The 24,505-nt window shown below is 36.7% G+C and overlaps 2 protein-coding genes across 7 annotated transcripts in view; one reads left to right on the forward strand and one right to left on the reverse strand.

Annotated features, from left to right (window-relative positions):
* LOC139114271 (bromodomain-containing protein 2-like) overlaps nucleotides 1-765 on the reverse strand; it is a 41,148-nt gene extending 40,383 nt beyond the window's left edge. For 5 of the 6 annotated variants that reach the window (XM_070675864.1, XM_070675868.1, XM_070675865.1 and 2 more), the window contains exon 1: nucleotides 121-765. In XM_070675864.1, coding sequence (XP_070531965.1) covers nucleotides 121-185 — 65 coding nt within the window. In that variant the 5' untranslated portion in view covers nucleotides 186-765. The remainder of the gene's footprint in view (nucleotides 1-120) is intronic. The other variant, XM_070675869.1, reaches the window with a different exon arrangement.
* Nucleotides 766-19,895, forward strand: LOC139114276 (WD repeat-containing protein 5). Its single transcript, XM_070675878.1, has 13 exons — nucleotides 766-931; nucleotides 3,180-3,334; nucleotides 5,401-5,497; nucleotides 8,393-8,466; nucleotides 9,043-9,132; nucleotides 9,440-9,529; nucleotides 10,282-10,365; nucleotides 11,293-11,348; nucleotides 11,748-11,794; nucleotides 14,832-14,907; nucleotides 15,363-15,471; nucleotides 16,289-16,376; nucleotides 18,247-19,895. The coding sequence occupies exons 2-13, from the start codon at nucleotides 3,188-3,190 to the stop codon at nucleotides 18,345-18,347; spliced, it is 1,059 nt and encodes a 352-aa protein (XP_070531979.1). The 5' UTR covers nucleotides 766-931; nucleotides 3,180-3,187; the 3' UTR covers nucleotides 18,348-19,895.
* Nucleotides 19,896-24,505: the final 4,610 nt, after the last annotated feature.

Raw genomic sequence — 24,505 nt, forward strand, 5'->3', positions numbered from 1 at the left:
TCACACAAGAGTCTGGGCTGTACAGATAACAGCATTCTTCCACCGAACTATAACTGCTCACTTTCTGTCCCCTCTTTCAAGTTAAAACTAGGTCATATAGGCAAAATATTAGTATAGTACCCTTGTTGGATGTTGTGTGCTGACTGCTGATAGCCGTGCAGTGCCGGATGGCTCTTGGTATCCATTCTGGAACCAGGATTCAATTCTAGACTCGTAGAGCGTCCGTACAGCAGCAATGGCGGTACAGCATCAACAACAACTTCAATTTATACACAGTGCCCAATTGTGATTGGTTAAATCCAGTCACATGGTACAAACCAGTGGAAAATTTTGCCAATTTTCGGCAGAATTCCGGGGTAAATATAAAAAATAACGGCTACCAATTGTGTCATACGCCCTTAGGCATATCCGAGGTAGATAAAAGTGTAAAATATCTCACTTTTTAACGATGAACTTGCCCACTTTCCGAACGAAATTTGTACGCGTCACGATCGAGAAAACAAAATGACAACGTCAGCATGAGTCTACTGTACGCTGATTGGTCAGACTTGATCAGCTGATGAAATACCTAAAAATTTAGCTAAATGACAGAAAAGCGTCGCCAGAAAACAACAATTTTTTCTGAGGGTATGGACGACTGCTATCTAATCTTGTCGAATGGAGCGTATTGAATACCACAACCTCCGGAAAACTGAAGTACTAAAGGAAAAATGTCAGGACACGAGGTGGAATGTTGCGCATGGCAAGTATTGCATAGCATACTGCGCATGTGTTAGAACCTTTAACCCTGTTCCACGCCATTTTCATTTTCCCGCTGATATGACCTCAGTCGCGTAAAGTGTCATTGTAATTCGTTATTATTTTCAATCCAAAGGTCTTATTGATCTTCTGCTTGCAAAAAAACAAGTTCAGAGACAGATTCTTTACATTGGTAAGTATTTGGTTATGTACCTTAAGTGGGCGTTGATTGTTACGACTGCGGCCCGGGTCGCTCCATGCTGTCTTGGCGTATGAAAACAAAAGCAAATGCACTGAATGACGTTCGCATCGTGCTCAACGTGCCTCCAAGAATCAGCCAATACTGGGAACTTTTCACTGATTGGTGCAAGGAAAGAAACTTCATATCCGCAGATATATAGATGACCATTTCGACTGTGTTTGACAGACAGTGAACGACGTCTTTGTGTGGCCTTTACTGGCCACTTAGCACTTATCTGCACTAGGCTGCTAGTACTGGTAGCACTGTTCCATGCATATGTGTATGGCTTCATTCAAAACACCATCAGAATCGAGATCATTTCAGGATTCTTTCAGGCCTCTTCTATATGTAGATAATGAAGCAAAAAAAATGTTCACGAGATGACTAAAGGAATTCTGCACATTGAACACTTATTACAATGACAAGACTTCAAGTTCATCGGTAACAGCATGAACCTATACTACAGATCTGTAGTTGGTTCATGAGAAGTAGCAGAGTATGTGTTCAGTATTCCATAAAATTGCCATTCCAAAGTTTGGATTCCATAAAATTGTCATTATCAGTTCATATGGCTCAGAAGTACCTATTCTCGACCGCGGACTGACATCAGGTGAAACGCATATGAGCGAGGTGAATACGAGATCAGACGATACAGAAGAGCGAATGATACAGAAATTGTGTGGAAAAAAGCAGAACTAAAAGTTATGTCAGTTATGTATATTGAAACTTTGAATATTGCTTCGGTGGTTGAAAAATCTGAACTTCAATAATTTGTTTTCACGGCGCTGTGACGCAAAAATGACGTAAGAACCCGCAAGTACCCGGATGACATACGGTCGAGAATACTGTAAAAATGTGCGCTAATTCCATGATGCGCGAGAGAGTTGGAGACTCTATGGGTACCATCATTGCAGCTGCGGTAATGTAGCCCATGACTCCTACACCTTGATATATCTAGGCTGAGGCCATGGGCAACATCACTGCAACCAGCACTGTGGTTTGTTTGCAGGAGATTTAAAAAATTTGAAACCAGCAGCAGGGATAGAAATACTTTTTTATTTCTTGTGGCAAAAGTTTGCCATCGGATATGAAATCAGGTGGCAATTATAAAAAATCTGGTGGCAGTTTAACTCAGCATGTGATCAGTATAGTAAAACATTTCGTCATATTGCCACGTACTCATTCTAATTCATGAGTTCTGGAATAATGTTGTATTATCTGAGGGTGAGTACACGTCACAAAAAGTCAACCAATACTGGCTTATGAATTGCAAATATTTATTATTTAATTCACACAGGCTACGGTTTTGCGTCGTTTTCAAAATGTCACAACATGCATTTATCTTGTGCCGTATGACTGCATATGTGGCTATCACAGAGGGCAACAACATGTCAATTAGTGTACAAAAGCCGCTGTCATAGATATGGAGATTAACCAATCAAAAGTTTAGATTCACGCTATGTTTTCATTCATGCCAAAGTGTCGCAATTAGTTTGGGTTTATTTGCTGCTACTTTTTCTGCTGTCAGACAACGCATACTCCTTCAGTGTTGGGACCGTGCTTCACTCAAGCAGGAGGATCAATGACTTGATGACCCAAAATTAAGTGGCACAAAATTACCACCAGAAAAATATTTTGGTGGCAGATTGACAGGTTTTGGTGGCAAATGCCACCATTGCCACCGATTATTTCGAACACTGAGCAGTGTTTCATCAGTAAAATCTGTATGCAGTTTCATGTAAGGAACCTTGAGTCATATCAGAGTTTATTTCGATATGACTCTTCTTGTCAAGTAAACAGTGTTCTTGCTAAGGTTTGGGAACATTGGTAAATGATTTGGGAACCCCGGTAACATTTCTGCTGTCCCCTAATCTGATTGAATTGATATACCAACGGGAACCCTGGTAAAATTACTTGGGAACCCCGGTAACATTTACCGGGGTACTGGCCTTAACATTTACCAGGGTACTGGCCTTAACAAAAACACTGAGTATTTAAAATTTTTATTTTTCATCACAGCAGATGCTCCTATTTAGTCTTATGGTCAATATCTTACATTTAAATATCACCCAATTGCCAAGTTAAGTGTCAATGTTGTGAAGAGCACATTTTATCAAACACTTTTTACAAACAAAATCTATAGGTACATGCCATTCACCAATGATTGAAATAGTAATAATTCTGAGTACATGTATTTCAGGGTTGGAAATGGCAAGCCGAGAGGACCTAGCCAAATCTACAGAGTCTGTGGAAAATAAACCACCGCTGTCTTCAACCCAGACAACAGCACAGAGCGCACCGACGACAACAAGTAGTACCACCTCATCATCAACAAACTCAAACCTGTCTGCCAAGGTAGGGAGGGTGCTTGACATCCCAGGAATTTTTGCTCCCAAAGAAATCACACAATGTTTTTAAATGTCTGCAGGAAAAGGTACCCTTTCTTTAATCTATTCACCCCTAATTCCCCGTTGGCAGATCCCGAGGTCCACTGTCAACACTCATGACAACAGGTTTTGACAAAGCCAACCGGATTATGAAACTGATAATTGATTGTTTGAATTAGTGGTAAGATATATCAAGGACTATTTTAATACAATTATCCCAGAAAAAATAAGGGAAAATTACAATGATACCTCTGTTTCTGATACATATTCTTCAATGAAAATTTCTGATTAGAATTACTACAAATCATTTTACTAAATGTCATTCAGATGCTGTACTCTTCAGTGCAATAAAATAAAAGCTGTAAAATTTATTATGGGAATTTATATGTAACTATTTTGATGTTCGAAACATTTTCACTCGGATGAAATCTTATCTTGCAAGGCCTGGCACTTAACCTGCCAAGTAAGGGGCCGTCGATAATAAAAGCTGACGCACGACAAACGTAATTCTTTCGTTTTTTTGGGGGGTAAAAGCTAATTTCGTTTTGTGTGCGTCAAAATCGCATAAGGATTTTTTATGGTTTTGTGACTTTGCAGCGAGAACGCAAACTACCTTCGCATTCATCGAAAACAGAATGACTACAAAATACGGAGACAGAAAATACAATGAAAAGACATGAAGGTGAACTAAAAACTTGTATGGTTTTTCAATGTGAAACATGTATGTGAAGCATTTTCCTACGTGCGAAATACATGTGCCCTTCCGGTATTTTTTCACGGGCGCGCGGATCGGAGAGGTGCGTGTGGGTTTGTCAGAAACGGCATCATTATACGAAATTAATTTCGCTTAAGAACTTTCATTTTGAGGGGGGAGGGGGGGGTTTCAAGTAAAACAAAGGAATTACGTTTCTTGTGCGTCAGTTTTCATTATCGACGGCCCCCTAAGTAAAAGCAGTGTTGAGCCAAAACCAATATGTATTTTCATGGCATGGTATGTTAGAGCAGGTAAGGTCAGTAAAAATCACATTAACTGGTCTATGCTTTCTTGGGCTGTTGAATGTTTAGGTATTTGTTTAAAATCAATAAATGGGACATGTTATGGCTCACTGATTTTAACCAATTTTACCTAATGATGAGAGATGAGTGGTGACATGAGAACTTGACAAAATGTAAATGATTTTGCCAGCAGCAAAATGGAATCTATTGTTATTTATCATTTTTGTGCAGATATGATTTAGTGGATGTAATTTGTCTGAGAAAAGTGAAATTAAAATGCAATGAATAACTTGATACTTCTACAGTATCCTCCCAGTTGCACTAATACTACTGACGTTTTTGACATGACATAGTTTTTGTGATGTACAATTTTTGTGAACGGTGTAAAAAGCAGTCAAGAACTACTAGAATGAAAATACAACTGAAATAATGCCAAAACAGTTTCTGACCACAAGTTCCACATAAAATAGATTATTGAAGAGGAATACTAGTATTCTTTTGCAGACCACAAATATCTGTAACAATATTTGTAACTTACGATGTTATCATGGGTTTTGCTAACAAAAAAAACAGCTCATCTTGTTCTTTTTTACTACACTCCAAAGTGTGTTGGGATATGAAATATCAACCTTTAAAATGACAATGCATTGTGTATAATTTAAAATGTTATTGTTGACAAGCAAAGTCTACAGTAAAATTCATTTGTCAACAAAAAACATACAGGCTGTGTTTGCAAGTTGACTATCTGGCATTTTTGACATGAATGTGACAGTAGAACGAGGAAGTGGATTGCATAAACAGAACAAAACACTGGAAAATAAATGAGAAAGTAAAGCTGATTGGGCATAAAAGCTGTTATTTAGACTGTAAGTAACTCAGCATGACCCAATCTGAACTTTACTATTATTACTGTACCGGTATATTTACAAACAAACACATTTTTTGTTGTTAAGAATCATAGACCCCTCTTTCTTGAGGGTCTATGTGAGAATAAAGCCTTTCTACAATTATTTTTTTTCTACTTTCTCTCACTTGTAGAAACCAAACTACACATTGAAGTTCACACTAGCAGGACACACGAAAGCAGTATCTGCAATAAAATTTAGTCCAAATGGAGAGTGGTTAGCCAGCTCTTGTAAGTGGTATATGTCTTTTATAAATGGTAGTAAGGCAGAAAATATTACTTAGATATACTCCTGTCTTTTATCAGAACCCCTGCCAACCTTTACAAATATCTTGACTGAGTAAATATATGGGGTCTTCTCATTACTCTATTGGCCATGAAAATATGGCTTCCATACTTGCACATTATTGAATGATGTCGCTTCCTCATGAGAGTATTTTCTCGGTGAGTTAGGGTGCCTGACAGTTTTATAAGAACCATTCGGAAATCTGTTGAACATGCGTGAAATCTATCTTTCACCATGGCATTGTTGAGAATGAAAGTGAAAGTACGGATGGAAGTGGTGAACAGTAAACAAGTGGACTGTGGACCCAAAGTGTGAATTTTTGATCCATAAAGTTGATATCCTATATATCCCTGACTTATCAGCGAGGTTGTGCTCTTACATTCAGTGGAATGGAAATCTCAATTCCATAAATCAGGGAAAGACACTAAGGGTTGTCCGATTGCCCGGGGCAAGTGAAAGTCGCGTTCGGACAAGTGAACCTCCGATGCCACTTGCCCGACGGGACAAGTGCAAAAAATAATTACCTAGAAATCGAATTCACGAGAGCGATTTTCTGGTGAGGGAACATGGACTTAAACAACAAAAAATAATCATATTATGTCATTGTGAACATTTCCATAAGATTTTTCATAAAATTGCATGAAGAGTTGACGAAAAGAATCATATAATCGCTGTCAATAAAATCCATTTCAAACAATACACCGGTACCGGTAAATTACCGTACGCTGATTTTGCATATGAAAAAGCTGTTCAGCTGGTGGAACGTACGTTCACCAAAGTTCATTGCATTGACTGTGAAGTTATGGTGTCTCACAATATGTCGATACGGTAAAAAAAAGAAACACACAGCGGTTTTTGTGCTTTGTATGAACGTTTATAATAATGTAAAAATAAAGTCCAGTGGTTAAAAATCACCACATAAAATTGGACTTTTACTAAAACGTACTCTTCAATGTTAACTTGTTGAGGGACAGTGAGTGGCAAAGTCAGTGGCAAGACGGCATGCAATGAAATCCTGAGCAATATTTGGTGTCAACGGGTCAAGTCTTTGAATTTGCAACAAAAACTGACTTAATTTTCAGGTCAATAAGCCAAAAGTTACTTGACCGTGGCGACCAACCTCTCTGTTTGTGAATTTTCCCATTCTAAAATGACTGTCAAGAAGCAATTGGAGCGAGTTTGACATCGAGAAATTCAGCTTTCTGAAAAACACCGACGCCTTAGGTTGTTGGTTTAATTCTATTTAGTCTGCGCATGAGCATTAAAAAGACCACCTAGGTTATTAGAAAAACATAGGATACTGGTATAGTGCAATGGCAATCCAAACTTTATAGGGCTGGTGTATGATATAAGCGCAGTAAAAACATGACAAAGAAGTACATTATTTTTCAGAAGCTTCAAAACATTCCTTTATAGCTACAGATTTTTTTCTTTCTGTATAGATAAGTTAAAACTTTTAAAAGCAAAATGACCTTGAAGGTACAATTGAAATGGCTGTTATTATTTTGTACATTCAGCCCCAAGAAAGTAAACATACAAACATATGAACTGTTAGAATTTTTTCTATGAATATGAAAGCCCCACTAGCTGTAAATCTTGAAATTTGTTGACCTAAAAAGGCTTCCTATTTTCTCTGCTTTTCTTTAAACTCTACCCATTTACAGAATATAGTCTTTTACTGCTTTACAAAACATTCTTTAGTGAAAAATTGGACAAGTAAATTTACATTTTACCCATTATTATGATTTCCCACCATACTAAAAATAAAACAAAGCATGTCCCAGTTGAAAACATTCAACACTATGCATTACATTGGACTATGTTGTTTCTGTGAATATTCAAATGCATATGTGCACGGTGTACACTGGCTTTGCTATATTTGCATTGGGTGCCATTTTACGTTTGGGCACATATTTATTATTTTTCTTGTTCAAAATTGCACATGCAGTCTCACTGGGCAGTTAACAATACTTGTATTCCAACCCCTCAAAGAGCAAATTCCCAAAAACTTGTTTTAGTTCAAAAGTAAAATCACATAAAGAATGCTAAAAGATACAGGTAATGGGGCTTTAGTAATTAATGGAATATAAATGAGCCATCCAGCACTCTTAGAAGTGTGAAGAGAACCCTATGAGAATGTCTGACATTTTCTCATGATAACATAATTTTCAAAATAAAGTGCGTGAAATGAAAAACCAATGTTTTAGCTTTTTTCAAACACGTAAATTATACTGGGCAAGTGGTTTTCCAATTCGGGCAAGTGAACTGAACCCCCCACTTGCCCGAAGGGCAAGTGGATAAAAAAATAAGTGTCTTTCCCTGTAAATGTATGTCAAATGCATTTCCTTTGTTTCCATCACACAGAAATATCACTAGAGTGAAAAATTTGTATATCCCATTGACAGTATAACTGTTTGACACATGCAGTTCTCTGTGTTGTGACCGCCAGTGTGTTTTCACTGTGGCATGTTGACTAGAATGGCGCTGATGATGATAAAATAACACAACAAAATTATTTATGAAATGCTTACAGGCAAGCTGGACAAAACTGTAGGGTGATGGTGCAAAAAGCCAATCAACAAAAATGTTTCAACTCAAGGAACACCAAATGACATAAAATTTACTATGATTTTAAATTTAGAGGGGCAGCTAGATTTTCCAAGAAGAAGGAAAAAACTCCTCAGTAAAAAAAATCTGACAGTGTGTAAATTTTGGTAAGGTGTCCTTCTCAGGATGCTTGTAGATTGTACACATCCATTTATCACCATTTACACATATGCCTTTGTTGAATCCAAGCGCTGAATATATGAAATGCTTTACATATTTTTTTATGTTTTCAGCTGCTGATAAACTAATCAAAATCTGGGGTGCATATGATGGTAAATTTGAAAAGACAATCACAGGGCATAAACTGGTGAGTGGAATGTCTAGTTATCGAAAGATTCTTGTCAAAAATGATATTTTAGCCCTTAATTCATTCTTCTCACATAGTTCACACAGAAATGAACGTTTTATTCCTAAATTTCCTTATGTCATGGTAGATCTAGCCCTGCCAAGTTGGTGAAAATTGCATCAATTTTGCTGAAATTCAAGAGCAGTAATCCAACCTCGTCAATGCAATTCAATATATGTATGTAATAGCTTGCCTCGGCCAGTGATTGAAAAAACATGTTTATGTGGGTTTTTTGGTGCTCAAACAGCCAAACGTAGTGCAGTTTAGCAACATTCTTGTATACAAGACATGTCAAAATTGTGAAAATAGGTTGTGTCTCATTTGTACTTTTTACTGATTTTGCTAGATGACAGGTGACAGCAGGCAAAGGGTTAATGTTGCAAAAGGACAATGACCCAATTCAGTGTATTTTCAAAAAATTGGGGGGGGGGGCACATTTTCAATACTGTGAAGAGAGAAGTGTATGTTGCGAGCACATGAGAATGAATGCCTTTGCTTAATGTGACTCAATTTTTTAATGTTTTTCTCTCACAACAGGGCATTTCAGATGTGGCATGGTCAAGTGATTCCAAACTTCTCGTGTCAGCGTCAGATGACAAAACTCTTAAAATATGGGAATTAAATTCAGTGAGTACACAAAGATTACAAGATGCCAGTGGTCTCAATGTATGTTTAAAAGCTACTCCATACACTGGGAGGCAAAGTTATTCATTTCTGATGAATCAACTGCTGGTTAAAAATGTAAAAAATTGTGGAACAGGACATTTTTCTCTCTGCTCTCTGGAAACAATACTACTACAGAACAGCCAAAAGAATACCATAGTTCCCAAGCATTTATCAATGACCTTTGACCCTGGCAAAGGCACTGCTATATCTTTATCACTCTCATTTCATCATCCATTAAACTTAAATTCACCAATTTTCTGTCTTTCAGGGGAAATGTTTGAAGACACTGAAGGGTCACAGTAACTATGTATTTTGTTGTAATTTCAACCCCCAGTCAAACCTCATAGTTTCTGGCTCCGTAAGTACACACACTCACTCCATTCAAAGAATATGACAATGTAGTCGATCATCTTTATCTTGTTTCAAGCAGGCAGCACAACATCCTACAAAACAACAAAACTACTACTTGCTTCAGTTTGTTGTGAAACAAATTTGGCTGACCACCAATGTTGATAAATGTTTGCTGACTTTCTGTTATTTGTAATTATAGTGTAATATGGCTGTTCTGCTAGTCAGAATAGTGCAACCTGTCTGTCTCTTTGCATGCAAAAATAGCAAAAACCACCTTTGTTCAAATTATTGATATCGTACATGTCTTTTATCGGTAACCTATCTCTGTCTTCTTATCTTGTTCTAAAGTGGTGTGCACCTCACGAATACATGTATTAAAAAATTTCAAATTTTTGTCAAAACTTTCTTCAATGAAACTTTCAGTTATTTTTTATAAAAAGTAGGAATAAAGAGCAGGGTCGCTGCACAGAGTTCGGTACAAGAGAAACAAATTACCTTAAATTTACAGACATTTGAAGTACAAAATAGCTGCCATCCCTGTGTTAGTCTATTGGAAAAAAATTTGGATTTTCACAAAAAATACTACATGTATACTGAAGCATAAAATTTATCCATTGCAAGAGCTTCAAAATTAGCCCACACAAGTGATCGATCAGAAAAGTGTTGTAAAAAATTTGAGAGTTTTAATATTGGTCTCTGAGGCGCATTCTACCTACTGGTAAACTTTACTCTTTGATTTCATTTTGATCCTTTCCCCAGTTTGATGAGAGTGTCAGAATCTGGGATGTGAAGACCGGCAAATGTTTGAAAACCTTACCAGCACATTCTGATCCAGTGTCAGCGGTAAGTTTGTGAATCTACACGGAACCTAGTCTAGGAGATAATAAACTGTAAAACTTGTGTTCTGTGCCCGCAAGGAAAATATATCAGTTACCAGGGTATGTCATACTTTATTTCTGTGTTGTACTGATAAGACATTCTGACGTGAATGATTAATGTCAGAATAATGTCTTATCAATGCAACACAATAATGAAGTCTGTGACACATTGAGTTTGAAATCTTGGTCACCAACAAATACTTAATCTTCATTGTGACAGCGCTGATGTTTTGTGTAGAAGGACACAAACTAATTTACAGTAATGTCGTTTGCAAATCTTGTCTCAAATCATCAAGTTGTCCATTCTTTTCGTATGTCATGATAAGATATACAAACCATTCTACATGCTGACAGATATTGAAGCAATAAACCCTAGTTCAACAACGTATATGCACAATCAATAGTGAGTGCATATATGGAGTGAACTGGTCAAATTCAAGTATACCAGTTGCTGAGGTGGCATATTATTATTATATCATAACAGTATATTGAATTTCTGGTAAGAAGTGTCAGAATAGGAATTTTTTTTGTAGCTTAGAGCTTGCAAGTGTTCTAACCGTTCTGTATCGCAAATATAGCTCAGTTATTTTCTCATCTCAACCAATCAAATGGCTGTGTATGCACCGTTACACTGGTATGATATAATTGTAGCAATGTAGGTAGATACAGGTAAAGTAGAGTGTTGAGTGGTATCATGCTATTAGTGCAAGATATTGGGTAGATTAGTATTAATTTATGCAAATTATATTAATGAGCATTGTTTCGGTATTGAAATTTTATGCTAATGATTCTTTATCAATGTGGAATATTCATCTGCCTCGAATTGTGCATTTTATAGTATCATGTGCTTTGTGAAGATAATGTCTGTATCTTTATGTCTTCCAACACTCAGGTTGATTTTAACAGAGATGGTTCTCTTATAGTTTCAAGCAGTTACGATGGACTTTGGTGAGTTCAAAGTTCAATCTTCATAGAATCCCATCATGCAACATTCTGTGAGGGTTCTTTTGTACTCTTTACCACAGATCACATTCTGTTACGAATGTCAGCATTATCAGAAATTGATGACTTTTTGCCTTACAATAATGTGCAAGTGGCTCGATTGCTTCGTTTATAGCAAGACCTGGCTGTCTTTCAACCAATACTCTCAACCAAAGAATAGTAGTATTGGTTTGTTGACGCGTTGGTAGAGAGAATCATGTATACAGACACTATAATAAGGAATTACCTAATTGAGTATGGTATTCTTTTTGATGGCTTTCATCGAAGGTCAAGTGACAAATCTTACTATGCAAAAATTGATAGAGATTTTTTCTCCAACAATAACATTTAAATCTTCATTTTCAGTCGCATCTGGGACACGGCATCAGGCCAGTGTTTAAAAACTCTCATAGGTAAGCCAGCCTTTATGTATATAATATCAATATATGGGCGCTTCCTCTAGGACATTCTTGGCTGCAGAATAATAAATTCACAGGTATATTAGATATGAACTTCTGACTGAAAGGGTGTTTTGGTGTACAAATTATGTTCAGTGGGCTTTCCACTTGCTATTTATTGCCAGTATGCATGCTAAGTTCATGAACATGGTTACGATGTACATTGACATGACAGACAAGTCTTAGCATCAATGTCCTGTGGAACTCTGGTAATACTGGCACATGCATTGACCGAAAACACTTGCATTTATCTCAGTTTCTATAATTGTAAGGTTTCATCATTCCCACTGATTCCATTTCACTCCTGCTTGTTAGTCCCCACGGACACCGTCCGGGGGGACTTATAGGTTTGGTCATGTCCGTGCGTGCGTGCGTGCGTGCGTGCGTCCGTCCGTTCACGCAGATATCTCAGAGATGCAAGAAGCGATTTCATTCAAACTTGGTACAAGGATTACTACATATGTCATACAGATGCACGTTGATTTGTTTTGTGATAGAATCCATATGGCCGCCAGCGGCCATTCTATTACGATTTTTTCATGTACAGAGCCATAACTCAGACATGTTTCAACCGATTTTATTCAACGTTGGTACAAGGACATTGACCAATGTCATAGATATGCACGTCATTTGTTTTGTGATACGATCCAATATGGCTGCCAGGCGGCCATTTTATTACGATTTTTTCATGTATAGAGCCATAACTCAGACATGTTTCAACCGATTTTATTCAAAGTTGGTACAAGGACATTGACTAATGTCATAGATATGCACGTCAATTTGTTTTGTGATACAATCCAATATGGCCGCCAGGCTGGCCATTTTATTATGATTTTTTCATGTACAGAGCTATAACTCAGACATGTTTCAACCGATTTTATTCAAACTTGCTACAAGGACATTGACCAATGTCATAGATATGCACGTCAATTGTTTATGTGATACGATCCAATATGGCCTCCAGGCGGCCATTTTATTACGATTTTTTCATGTACAGGGCCATAACTCAGACATGTTTCAGCCGATTTTATTCAAAGTTGGTACAAGGACAATGACCAATGTCATAGATATGCACGTCAATTTGTTTTGTGATACGATCCAATATGGCCGCCAGACGGCCATTTTATTACAATTTTTTCATATACAGAGCCATAATTCAGACATGTTTTAACCAATTTTATTCAAAGTTGGTACAAGGACATTGACCAATGTCATAGATATGCACGACAATTTGTTTTGTGATACGATCCAATATGGTTTCCAGGCGGCCATTTTATTACGATTTTTTCATGTACAGAGCCATAACTCAGACATGTTTCAGCCGATTTTATTCAAAGTTGGTACAAGGACAATGACCAATGTCATAGATATGCACGTCAATTTGTTTTGTGATACGATCCAATATGGCCGCCAGACGGCCATTTTATTACAATTTTTTCATATACAGAGCCATAATTCAGACATGTTTTAACCAATTTTATTCAAAGTTGGTACAAGGACATTGACCAATGTCATAGATATGCACGACAATTTGTTTTGTGATACGATCCAATATGGCCGCCAGACGGCCATTTTATTACAATTTTTTCATATACAGAGCCATAACTCAGACATGTTTCAACCGATTTTATTCAAGTTGTACAAGGACATTGACTAATGTCATAGATATGCACGACAATTTGTTTTGTGATACGATCCAATATGGCTGCTGTGTGGCCATTTTATTACAATTTGTTCATATACAGAGCCATAGCTCAACATGTTTCAACCGATTTTATTCAAAGTTGGTACAAGGACATTGACCTATGTCATAGATATATACGTCAATTTGTTATGTGATACGATCCAATATGGCCGCTAGGCAGCCATTTTATTACGATGTTTTCATGTACAGAGCCATAACTCAGATATGTTTCAACCGATTTTATTCAAAGTTGGTACAAGGAGATTGACTAATGTCATACATATGCATGTCAATTTGTTATGTGATACGATCCAATATGGCTGCCTTGTGGCCATTTTGTTACGATTTTTCATGAACAGAGCCATAATACTCTCAGGCATATCTCAACCGATTTTATTCAAAGTTGGTACAAGGACATTAACCTATGTCATACATATGTATGTCAATTTGTTTCATGATATGATCCAATATGGCTGCATGGCAGCCATTTTGTTACAATTTTTCCTGTCCTTAGCCAAAACTTGGCATGTCTCACAATATGGTACCAGTGATAATCTGTCAAGTGTTAGAATTGTATGCAAAAATGTTTTGCAACATCCTGTTGATTAATTCCTAGTGACTCATTTTCTGAACTTTAGGATGGTGGCCTACATTGGTTTCATGTTTTCATCACCATGGAACTCATTCTTGGCCATTGAGCGCCATCTGTATCAAAGTATTTTTATTACAGACCTAATTAATGAAGAGGACTCTATCCTCTCTGAGGACATGTAATCAAAGTACCATTAACAAGTGGGGACTGTGTCATCAACGATGACTTGTCTTCTTGTTTCCTGACATTCTAAGTCTGCATGTCCGTGTTTTAAGGTAGCTTGCACCTCAAAAATGACAGACTTATTTTGCTCAAATTTTCCTCACGCAAACTTTGACCATTCTTTTTCAAAATCAAGAGTAAAAATCTAAGGGGTCACCGTCCAAATCTTAGTACTGGACAAACAAAGTACCCAAAATTTATGGATATGTGAAATTCAAAATGGCTGCCATCCCTGTGTTATCTCTGTGGGGAGAAATGAAATTACCGATTTTCACAAAACTAAGCCAGTGAAAACTTTACTTACTCCGAGAGTTTCAAAATAAGGTCCCACAAGTGGTAGACCAAAACAATTGTAAAAGGGAGTCTGCATATCTATGAGACGCATTCTAGCTTAAACTCACAGTAATGCATATTGTAATACTGATATTCCACACTGTCAAGGGTGTGCTAACTTATCAGTTGTATAACCAGTTTTCTGATTTTTTTCTTGGCAGATGATGACAATCCTCCAGTATCGTATGTCAAGTTCTCACCAAACGGAAAGTACATATTAGCAGCAACACTAGATAAGTACGTATCATTCCTCAGTATCCAAAGCTTCACTGCAGAATTAACGTCACCCCTGCCACTACTACAATTTGGTACATCCCTAGTGTTCTTCACATCAGAGTTGGACCATTAAACATGATTATTAGGGATGCAACATTTTGAAATTGCCGATGAAAGTATATAAAGTAAATTTTGTTCTGGCCAGTTTTTTGGTGCTTAATAATTATCCAGTTTTCTGGCCTTCAGATGACTCTTGTTGTCTTTAAAACTCAAGGTCAATCTGAAGAGTTTACACTTGCACATTTTGAATAGATTTATGAATTGGGGGGGGGGGGGGGGGGGGGGTGAAGTTTAATGAGGGTGAAAATCGTGTAACTCCATAAAGGTGTGGTGATTCCATTATGGATTAAGTTATTTTTTTACGGATTAAAGTTTTGATACATGAGTCAGTGAAATGTTGTTTGTGGACTTTTCAGCACACTGAAGCTGTGGGACTACAGCAAAGGAAAATGTTTGAAAACTTACACAGGGCATAAGAATGAAAAATACTGCATATTTGCCAACTTCTCAGTCACCGGAGGAAAGGTAAGTCTTCCCAAGGTCATAGACCACGTGTTTGAATTTGTAGGTAGGTATAAGCCATCCTGATATCCTACATCCAGTATACTCATTTATCCTCCACTTTCCAACAAATTTTCATTATTTTGTTTTGTGTGGCAACTAAATTTGTGGTACTTCACAGATCTCTTTGCTGAAACGACCATGTGGAGTACCTTACAATTCTTAATTGAAGCGGGCGGCTTCTATAACGGATGTGGTTTCTATTAAGCATTTTATGGCATATCCTGTAAGGGAATACCTGAATATGTATGGGCTCACATGTATTTTTTTCAGAAAGCCAAGATGTTTATAGATATTTGCAATCATTGTGGCTCAAACAGGTGTCAGAGTTCAGTCTCTTAAAATATGACACCTGTCCTCTAGACACAGAGGTTTACATATGCCATACAGAACCATGTGAAGAAATGATTACCTATCCTTCCGACTTACTCTTCCTGCAGTTTTATAAGATGCAGTAGCTGTTACTGTAGACTGAAAGATCTTGTGCTTGAAGGGGATGTACTCTTCCCCTCAGAGAGCGCCCTCAAGCGACTGATTTTTCAGTTTCCTGTTACTGTTGGATACAGCTAATAATAGACTGCCACTTTGGTATCTGTTTGTCAAGAAGCTTCTCAGACTTGCCACTGTGTCAATTCTGACATAAATTAAGCTAAATTAAGCTAAACAAGCAGAAAGTAACATGCAAAGTTTTCAACAAATGGTACTCTTACTAAAATGCTGATTCCAGAATCCAGAGTGAGTAATCCTGATGAACTTTGCAATTTTTATTTTCCGTGAACAGTGGATAGTGTCAGGATCAGAGGACAACATGGTGTACATCTGGAATCTGCAAACCAAAGAAATTGTACAGAAACTGCAGGGACACACAGGTATGGAAAATTATTCGTCGGTAATGTGATTAAACAAGGCTTTAATACTTTGTCATTCACATATGCATGGCCAATTTGATGTCCAACGTGAACAGGATTTAGAGACTTAAAATTTTTCTCAAACTTTCCAGGGAACTTTAAACCACTCTCTTTTGAAATCAAGAATAAAAATGTGTCATTCAGGGATGCATGGCCAGTTTTAAGTCATGCATGCCTTGGAATTGAGAGACATAAACTTTTGCTAAAACTTCCAGGGAACTTTTGAAAATCAATAATAAAAATCAGGGGACACTATGCAAACTTAGATATCAGAGATATCAGAGAAACAACTTGTTTAGTATTTCTTGACACTAGAAAGTCAATAGGGCTGCCATCCCTGCATTCATTCTGTGGGATTTTCACTAAAAAAGCGGCATAAAATTCTATTAATACTCCATGAGCTTCAAAATGATCCCCCACAAGTGGTAGACTGAAAGTATTGTAAAAGTTAGAGAGTGTGAATATCTGCCCCTAGGCACATTCTACCTTAAAGGAGGATTTCACCACCATGGTTTGTCCCAAATCCATTGTTTTCTATGGTAAAGTTGGACCTGTACACAGGGAACTGGGGTGAAAGGGTTAAAAGAGGAGTTCGCCAAGGCTGATGTTTACATATGTGCAAGCTTTTGGGTCACTTATTCCGGAAAAGCGGTTTTTGCCATTTGTAACTCACACAATTTTTTACAAAAATCGATAAAAATAGTGGCAGAAGTTGCATTTTAGGGTTTCATTAACTTAATGTATTTTGAATCATGTGGGGAAAAAAGTGCCAAGCTTGGTGTTTTCATCACTTGATATGACAGGGACCATCTTCCAATGGGTAGTGCATTGTCATTCACGTTCATACCATGCTGTGGGTATTTGCATAACTATTGTGGATGTTATGCAAATACACATAGCCTGGTGCATGGTGTTCAACAGTCGTCCATAAATTAACATAGATTAGGCTGGTTTGACAGGAAAGTCTGGCTGTTCAAGTATAAGTCCCTCCCCTATTCTAACTGCAGTTTTATTTTGCCAAAGTAGGTTTATACTTGGATGGATGAGTACGGTATCTGTGTCACCCATTGATTCTGAAGGGTATCTGATGTGGTAAACCAGATAGTCCAAAACAACTTAATTTAACTTCAATTTTGCTGACCTTGACTACTGTGACAAGAGATGGGCTGAATCCTGTAGCATTAATACTGGTGATTATGGAGGGATAGTGAGGAAAGAAAGAAAGTAATTTGACACACTTGGTCACCGTAAAATGTCCTCAAACCATTACATGTCCCAGATATTAATTATTTTGCTTAAACGGGAAGTTACAGGACCATGGGTGCACAATGGGGGGATTACTGATGACGCAAACATTTGCATACACTGGGCAGGAGTTTTTGAATTCTCATTGCATCGCTTTGAACGTATGATAAATTTGAATAATCATGATGAGCACTTTCGTGACATATGCAAAGAGGGGTCAAATGGTCATACAGGGAACACATTTTGAAAGCTATGTGTTCTCCTCCAAAAGGGAACATTTTTTCAGTTTATTTTCGATTCAGGTTTCGTAACTAGAGATTAACAGACACCATATGCAAGATTCAATGATAATGAATGCCTAAACATGGCAAAATTATAGGATTCTAGGACTAAACACGGCACGTTTGAACAGTAGCATTGCCTTTTCATATTTGCGTAAGATTTATGATAATCCAGCTTTTATAGGGGAAGTTCCTGTTTAAAACTGCATTGGATCGCCTAGAATTTCAAATTTCTAGGGATCACAAAAAAAGATATTAATGTCCATACACATTTCACAGACTTTGCTCATTTTCTTTCATCACAGACGTTGTCCTATGCTGCACGTGTCACCCAACAGAAAACATCATAGCATCAGGGACACTTGAAAACGACAAGACGATCAAGATTTGGAAGTCTGACTACTGAGTTGTTGGCAGAGGCTAGTCATCCTGCCATCCCTGTACATAGTATCAGTGTTGTATGTACCCTTACCAAACTCCCTCTTGTTTTTTTCGGGCCCATATAGATCAATCAAGAATGAGCTGATATGATGAAAGCAGGCTGAGAATTCTCGTAAAACCTTTCCCCTCTCGTTCAATATTAAAGATGCAATTTACCGTGCTGATATTGCAAGGCGCTTCTGGTTGTAAAATTTCACGGAAAGTAAAGTTTTTAGAGCAATACCAAGACTAAAAACCAGCAGGCATTTATTCTGCAGCTCTGCTAGATTGGCATTTGCCATCATGCATGGCATAGTTAATAACCATCAGCAGACATTTGACACAGTTTGTAAGTATATACAGAAATGAAATACTCCCTCTAGACACTCACTGCCGTCGCTCCCTCCAATCTATAATTCTGTTCTTTTTCCGCAACCATTCTGTTGATCAGATAGGTTTCAGAAGCATTAGTCTCTGAAATGACTTTGGAGCCATTTTCATTCCATTTTAATCGTCTGTAAGTTTTAAGATGGGCATTGGTATGCTTTTCTGTCCTTTTGATGTCCAAGGTTAGAGAAACCTGTTTGCACCTGAAATTTATCAATAAAATATTTATAAATTTATTTTGCATCAGAAAGCCTATTTCGATGCAAAAACTCAAACTGTACTTAAAGTATGTTTTCTCAGGGTCTGTACACTCCTGGAAAGTCCTTGAATTTTAGAGCCTCCTTCTGGAAATTCTGGAAAAGTTCTGGAAGATGAAAATGAGTCCCGGAAAGTACTGGAAAATTGATAATCAACTAATAATTTGATATTGTAGAAATGATACATAAAAATGATGGTATGTTGTAAAAATGATATCTGGAAAGTGGTATTTTGTACCTCAAAATTCCTTGAAAATCGCTGAAAATGTCCTTGAGAGTCCTTGAATCTTAAGAGGCTTTGAGTGTATGGACTTGTTTCCCCCAGCTTTACATTGGTAGTATTCCTTACTAAAAATTGAATTATCGATGGCATTTCATTCTGTAGACAATATTCCCACCTGTTTGATACTGTGAAAGACAAAATTCCTCCCTGACATACCAGAAATTGCAGAAATTGCAGTTAATCTTCACAATTACATCATTTGTTCCATTCTATGCCTGATAAAATCTAGTGAAATAGCTAAGAGTCGTGAGTTGTCTTCATTACCAACAGAGCAAGAAAATCATTGTCAAATTTCTTTCCATCATTCCTGTCTTTTGTGATTTTTGTACTTTTTGAATAAAGTTACTCTTGTAAAGAAAAATTATATTTGTTTTGTAGCCAAACTGCAAAATATGGGGGAAAAAATTATAAAAGTTTGGTGGCATTATTGACAGATTTTTCGAAGACCAAAAAGTTGTTTTCGCTTTTATATGTATGGCATTTCTTATAGGAAAGAACTTTAGAGCATTTCCAGGGCTGTACAACTATTTATGTATGTGTTGTACTGATTTGACTTGCAAGGTATTTTCTTCCCGTTAATGCCAATAAAATTTCTGATGAAATATAACTTGTCAAGTGATGTTTATCATTTGCACCAGTGTTCATGGGCTGATTTAAGACTCTGGTACAAGATACAAACATGCAAAATGTCGATCCAAACAAAAGTAAAGTCACACAAGAAAAGTGAAAAGTTTGTTTCTCATCCCAGACATATTGCAAAAATGATATGAACTGAATATGCTCACGTGTTTTACAACAGGTTCATTAATAGTAGTGTGCTTCACAGAACAATGAGATGTATGTTATCACTATATGTAGCAGGTTTTTTTCAACTTCGCACAGTACTCTCAGAGTTTAATCACTAATTACAAAACTTTATTTAATATGCAAATGAGCTGTTCATTAACTTGACACTGCTCAATGCTTTATGGGACAATTGGATATCCATCAGATCAACATTTGTAGCACGTTTTATTTAATTTAATGCTGTAATTTTAGAGTAATGTCACTAATTACAAAGTTCATTAAATATGCAAATAAACCCTGAATTAACTTGACACTGTTCAATGATTCATAGCACAATTAAATATTTATCAAATCAATATCTGTAGCACGTTTCACAAATTTTGGTGCCGAAATTTCAGAGTTATATACCTAATTACAAAGTTTATTAAATATGCAAATGAATCCTTAATGCTTTTCAATACAGTTAGATATCTGTCGTATCAGTATGTGCAGCAGTTTTCATCACATTTGATGCAGTTATTTCGGAGTTATATGACTAATGATAAAACTTCATGAAATATGCAAATGAGCTAATTATTAACTTGACACTGCTTAATGCTTCTCAGTACAATTGGATATTTATCAGATAAATATCTGATAAATAACAAAGTTAATTAAATATGCAAATGAACCCTTAATTAACTTTACACAACTAAATGCTCTACACCACAATTAGATATCTGTCGGATCAGTATCTGCAGCAGATTTCATCACATTTGGTGCACTTATTTTGGAGTTATATCACTAATTACAAAACTTCATAAAATATGCAAATGACCTATTTGTGAACTTGACACTGCCAAATGCTTCTCAGTACAATTAGATATTTATCAAAACAATATCTGTACCCAATTTCACTGACTTGGGTGCCGTAATTTCAGAGTTATACACCTAATTACAAAGTTCATTAACCCTTAAGACGCCATAGACTTTCATGCAATATAGCCTCCCATGCCAAGAACTTTTTGAACCAATAAACTTGACATGTTACACTTCTTTTAGACAGGTACAGTGTGTTTCCTGTGATTGGAAGCCCAGCCAAACCACTATGAATTTCAAAGATCAGGAAATGGAGAAGCTTCGAGAAGTCTTTCCATGTTTGGTTTAGCAAATGGGGGGTGGGAAAATGGGCTTAAAATGCACATTTTTGGTTCAAAATGTATTGAAATGATAAAAGACTCCAAAAATAGATCTTATAGTCCAAAAACCTGCAAACTTTTACACATTTTAAATGTCATGAAAAGACACATATTTTGGTGAAAATTTTCAGCAGCGGAACTTATCAAATGTAAATAATAAACAAACAAACAATTGTTGATATTTGTCAATAATACAAATACCACGTACCCTTCAACACAGCTACACAAAAGCATATAACACAAGTGAAATATAGCTCAAGACACAATTTTAATCAGCAACATGATTGAATTTCGTAAACATCTTATATTCATTTGTCGTTTATTTATTTATTTGTTTGTTTGTTTGTTTGTGTATTTCTTTCTGTATCGAACGGTGAAACTATGTAACCAGGAAAAATCTTTGTTTTTATTTTTTTATTTGGATTCTGATTGCTATCAGCTAAAATTCAATTGTTGTTGTTTTGGAATGAATGTTGCCATTAAAGTTAGAGAGGATATGTTTGAAAGATTTTGGCATTGCAAGTAAACACAAACAACTTATTTGATTGATATCATGAACAAGCTGCCATCTTACAAGGCAATTCAAATCAGAGCCTGTATTCAGCTACTTTATTAGCTACCCTGTGATTGGCAAACGACGAAAAATTTCACCACAAAAACGCACTACCTGAACTTCTGAGAAAATAAATTTGATTCAAGAACTAAATAAAATAAGTTTGAGGTACAATAAGAACGACATTCGCCTCTGAACGCTTTCGATAACCGTACTGGCCCTGACGTTTGATCGCGACGTCTCCGTAAATCATGACAGTCAATGTGAACACATATGAAAGTTTGATCACATATTTTGACGAGCACGCAACATAATTCGCCAGTAAATGAACAGAAACCAATAGATATGATATAAATAATTACATATCGGGTATATTTCGACAAAAGAATATGTTATAGACGTAGGAATATGACGCGAGATCAACAGTTCGGAACGTGCCGTGTTGTACGTTTTGTACACACAAACCCGTGATCGGCGGCCATCTTGGCCGTCTCGATACACGGTGAAGAATGCCGCGATACCAAAGTTTACTTGACATAAACAGACCTGATCGCTCCAAAATCACATATTAAATTAATATTTCGTGAAAATCCTTTCAAATTTCTTCATCATTAGTGTTTTCGGCCTAGAAAACCGAACTGACATACTCAAACTTGAGCTTTCAGAGAGGCTGTTCAATGCGATGCTCCGAGGTGACGCCATTCAAGCCGCTGTTCAACTTCAAAATCACGTTCGGCCGATCAAAAAAGTCTTCATTTTCTCAGAGATTATCCTCAAAAAATACGAAAATATGTCATTTCTATAAAGAAATGGCCAATAACTTGTCACAAAACGATCGTCTTTAGGATGTACAGCAGGAAAAAGCGTTCAGAATGTCTCTCACTTCGGCGAAGTCAGCGACCAGATCTGATTAGATATTCACGGTAAAAATAGTCAACCCGATTTCCTCGAAAGGTCGCTCAAATTACTGGAAATTGCCGTAGCTACAACTGATGATGTCATTATTTTAGTCCTTATATGGACCTGAAGTGGGTTCAAAGGGTAAGGAATGGATTTATTTGTCAGGTGACCTGTTAAACGCGGGAAATCAAGTTCCAAACTTTGCCTGAGCGAACCTCAGGCCGTGTACGGATATATCCGTGCATGGCGCTGAGCGTGAGTTGGGCGTGTACGGATATATACGGGCATGGCGTTTTAAGGGTTAAATATGCAAATCAACCCTTAATTAATTTCACACTACTAAATGCTTTACACTACAGTTAGATATCAGTCAGATCAGTATCTGCAGCAGATTTCATCACATTTGGTGAAGTTGTATCGGAGTTATATGACTAATTACAAACCTTCATAAAATATGCAAATGAGCTATTTATTAACTTGACACTGCCTAATACTTCTAAGTATCATTAGATATATATCAGATCAATATTTGTTGCAAGTATCATCAAGTTTGGTTTAGGAATTTTAGAGTTATCTCACTAATAACAAAAGTTCATTAATATGCAAATGAGAAGATAATTGACATGACACTCACAGTATCAGTATAATGTTCTTAGATTGTCATCTATGAAAAGTTTCATGAAATTTTGTGCAGTATTTCTTGATATATGTCTACACTGTCATTACCGTCTCCATAGGGAAACCATTGTATGGAAAAAAACGATATTGCATAACTTCATTAATATGCAAGCCACACTAACCAAAATCTAATCAGTTCTTGCAAGTAGCACATGGTACCTGTGCACCAAATCTGACTTGAATCCGTTCAGGCGTTTTTTGAGTTATCGTGTAAACAGACAGACAGACACACACACACACACACACACACTAACACACACACACACACACACGGACAGACAGACAGACATCGCTATGACATTAGCCCACGTGTTTACACACGTGAGCTAATGATGTGGTGACGCGGTTTTTTTAGCTACTATAGACTATAGTCTATAGAAGCTATTGGGATGGGTATCCGTCCGGCGTCCGTCGTCAGTCTGTATGTATGTATGTATGTATGTATGTATGTATGTATGTATGTCCGTTTGTGAGGCGTCCGTCCACTCAAATATCTTGAGAACCGCAGTACTTACTGATTTGATATTTGTTGTGTAGATGAAAAATATGATTTTGAGAAACTGTTTTTTTTAATTTTTTGATATTGTTGAAAATAGGCAAATTAATGCCAAAAAGGTGTTTTTGGTAAAAAATCTTGTTCTTCATAACCACTGGTCAGACAGCTTTGTTATTTGGTATACAGGTCCCTAGGATAACCCAACTTAGATTTGTTCATTGTGAAATTGTGATGAAATATGCAAATGTGTATTTTTAAGGAATTTTTTTGTCATTTTTGGTCAAAGTTTGACTTACATTGTATGTAATTCTTGTACTGTATAAACCCTATCAATTCACCCAGAAAAAATAATGAATATGATTTTAAATAATTGAATTAATTAGGAAATCATCAAAGCCAAAATAATTTTAGTGTGGAATTATCAGAAAGTTCAACTGTTTTTGACAGTTCATAGTGAATTGAGGATTAAAACATGTAAAGGCTACTTTCCTGATCCCAACTTTGATATATTCTGAACCACCATTTATGTTATCTTAAAGAATTTGCTCACAATAGTTTGTCATGATAGAGTGGTCAACAAATAGAGATAGAGAAAGTTCTAATTTCCATTTATGGTTGACTTGGTA

Source organism: Ptychodera flava, chromosome 16, assembly GCF_041260155.1.
Source record: "Ptychodera flava strain L36383 chromosome 16, AS_Pfla_20210202, whole genome shotgun sequence".
NCBI classification, from domain to species: domain Eukaryota; kingdom Metazoa; phylum Hemichordata; class Enteropneusta; family Ptychoderidae; genus Ptychodera; species Ptychodera flava.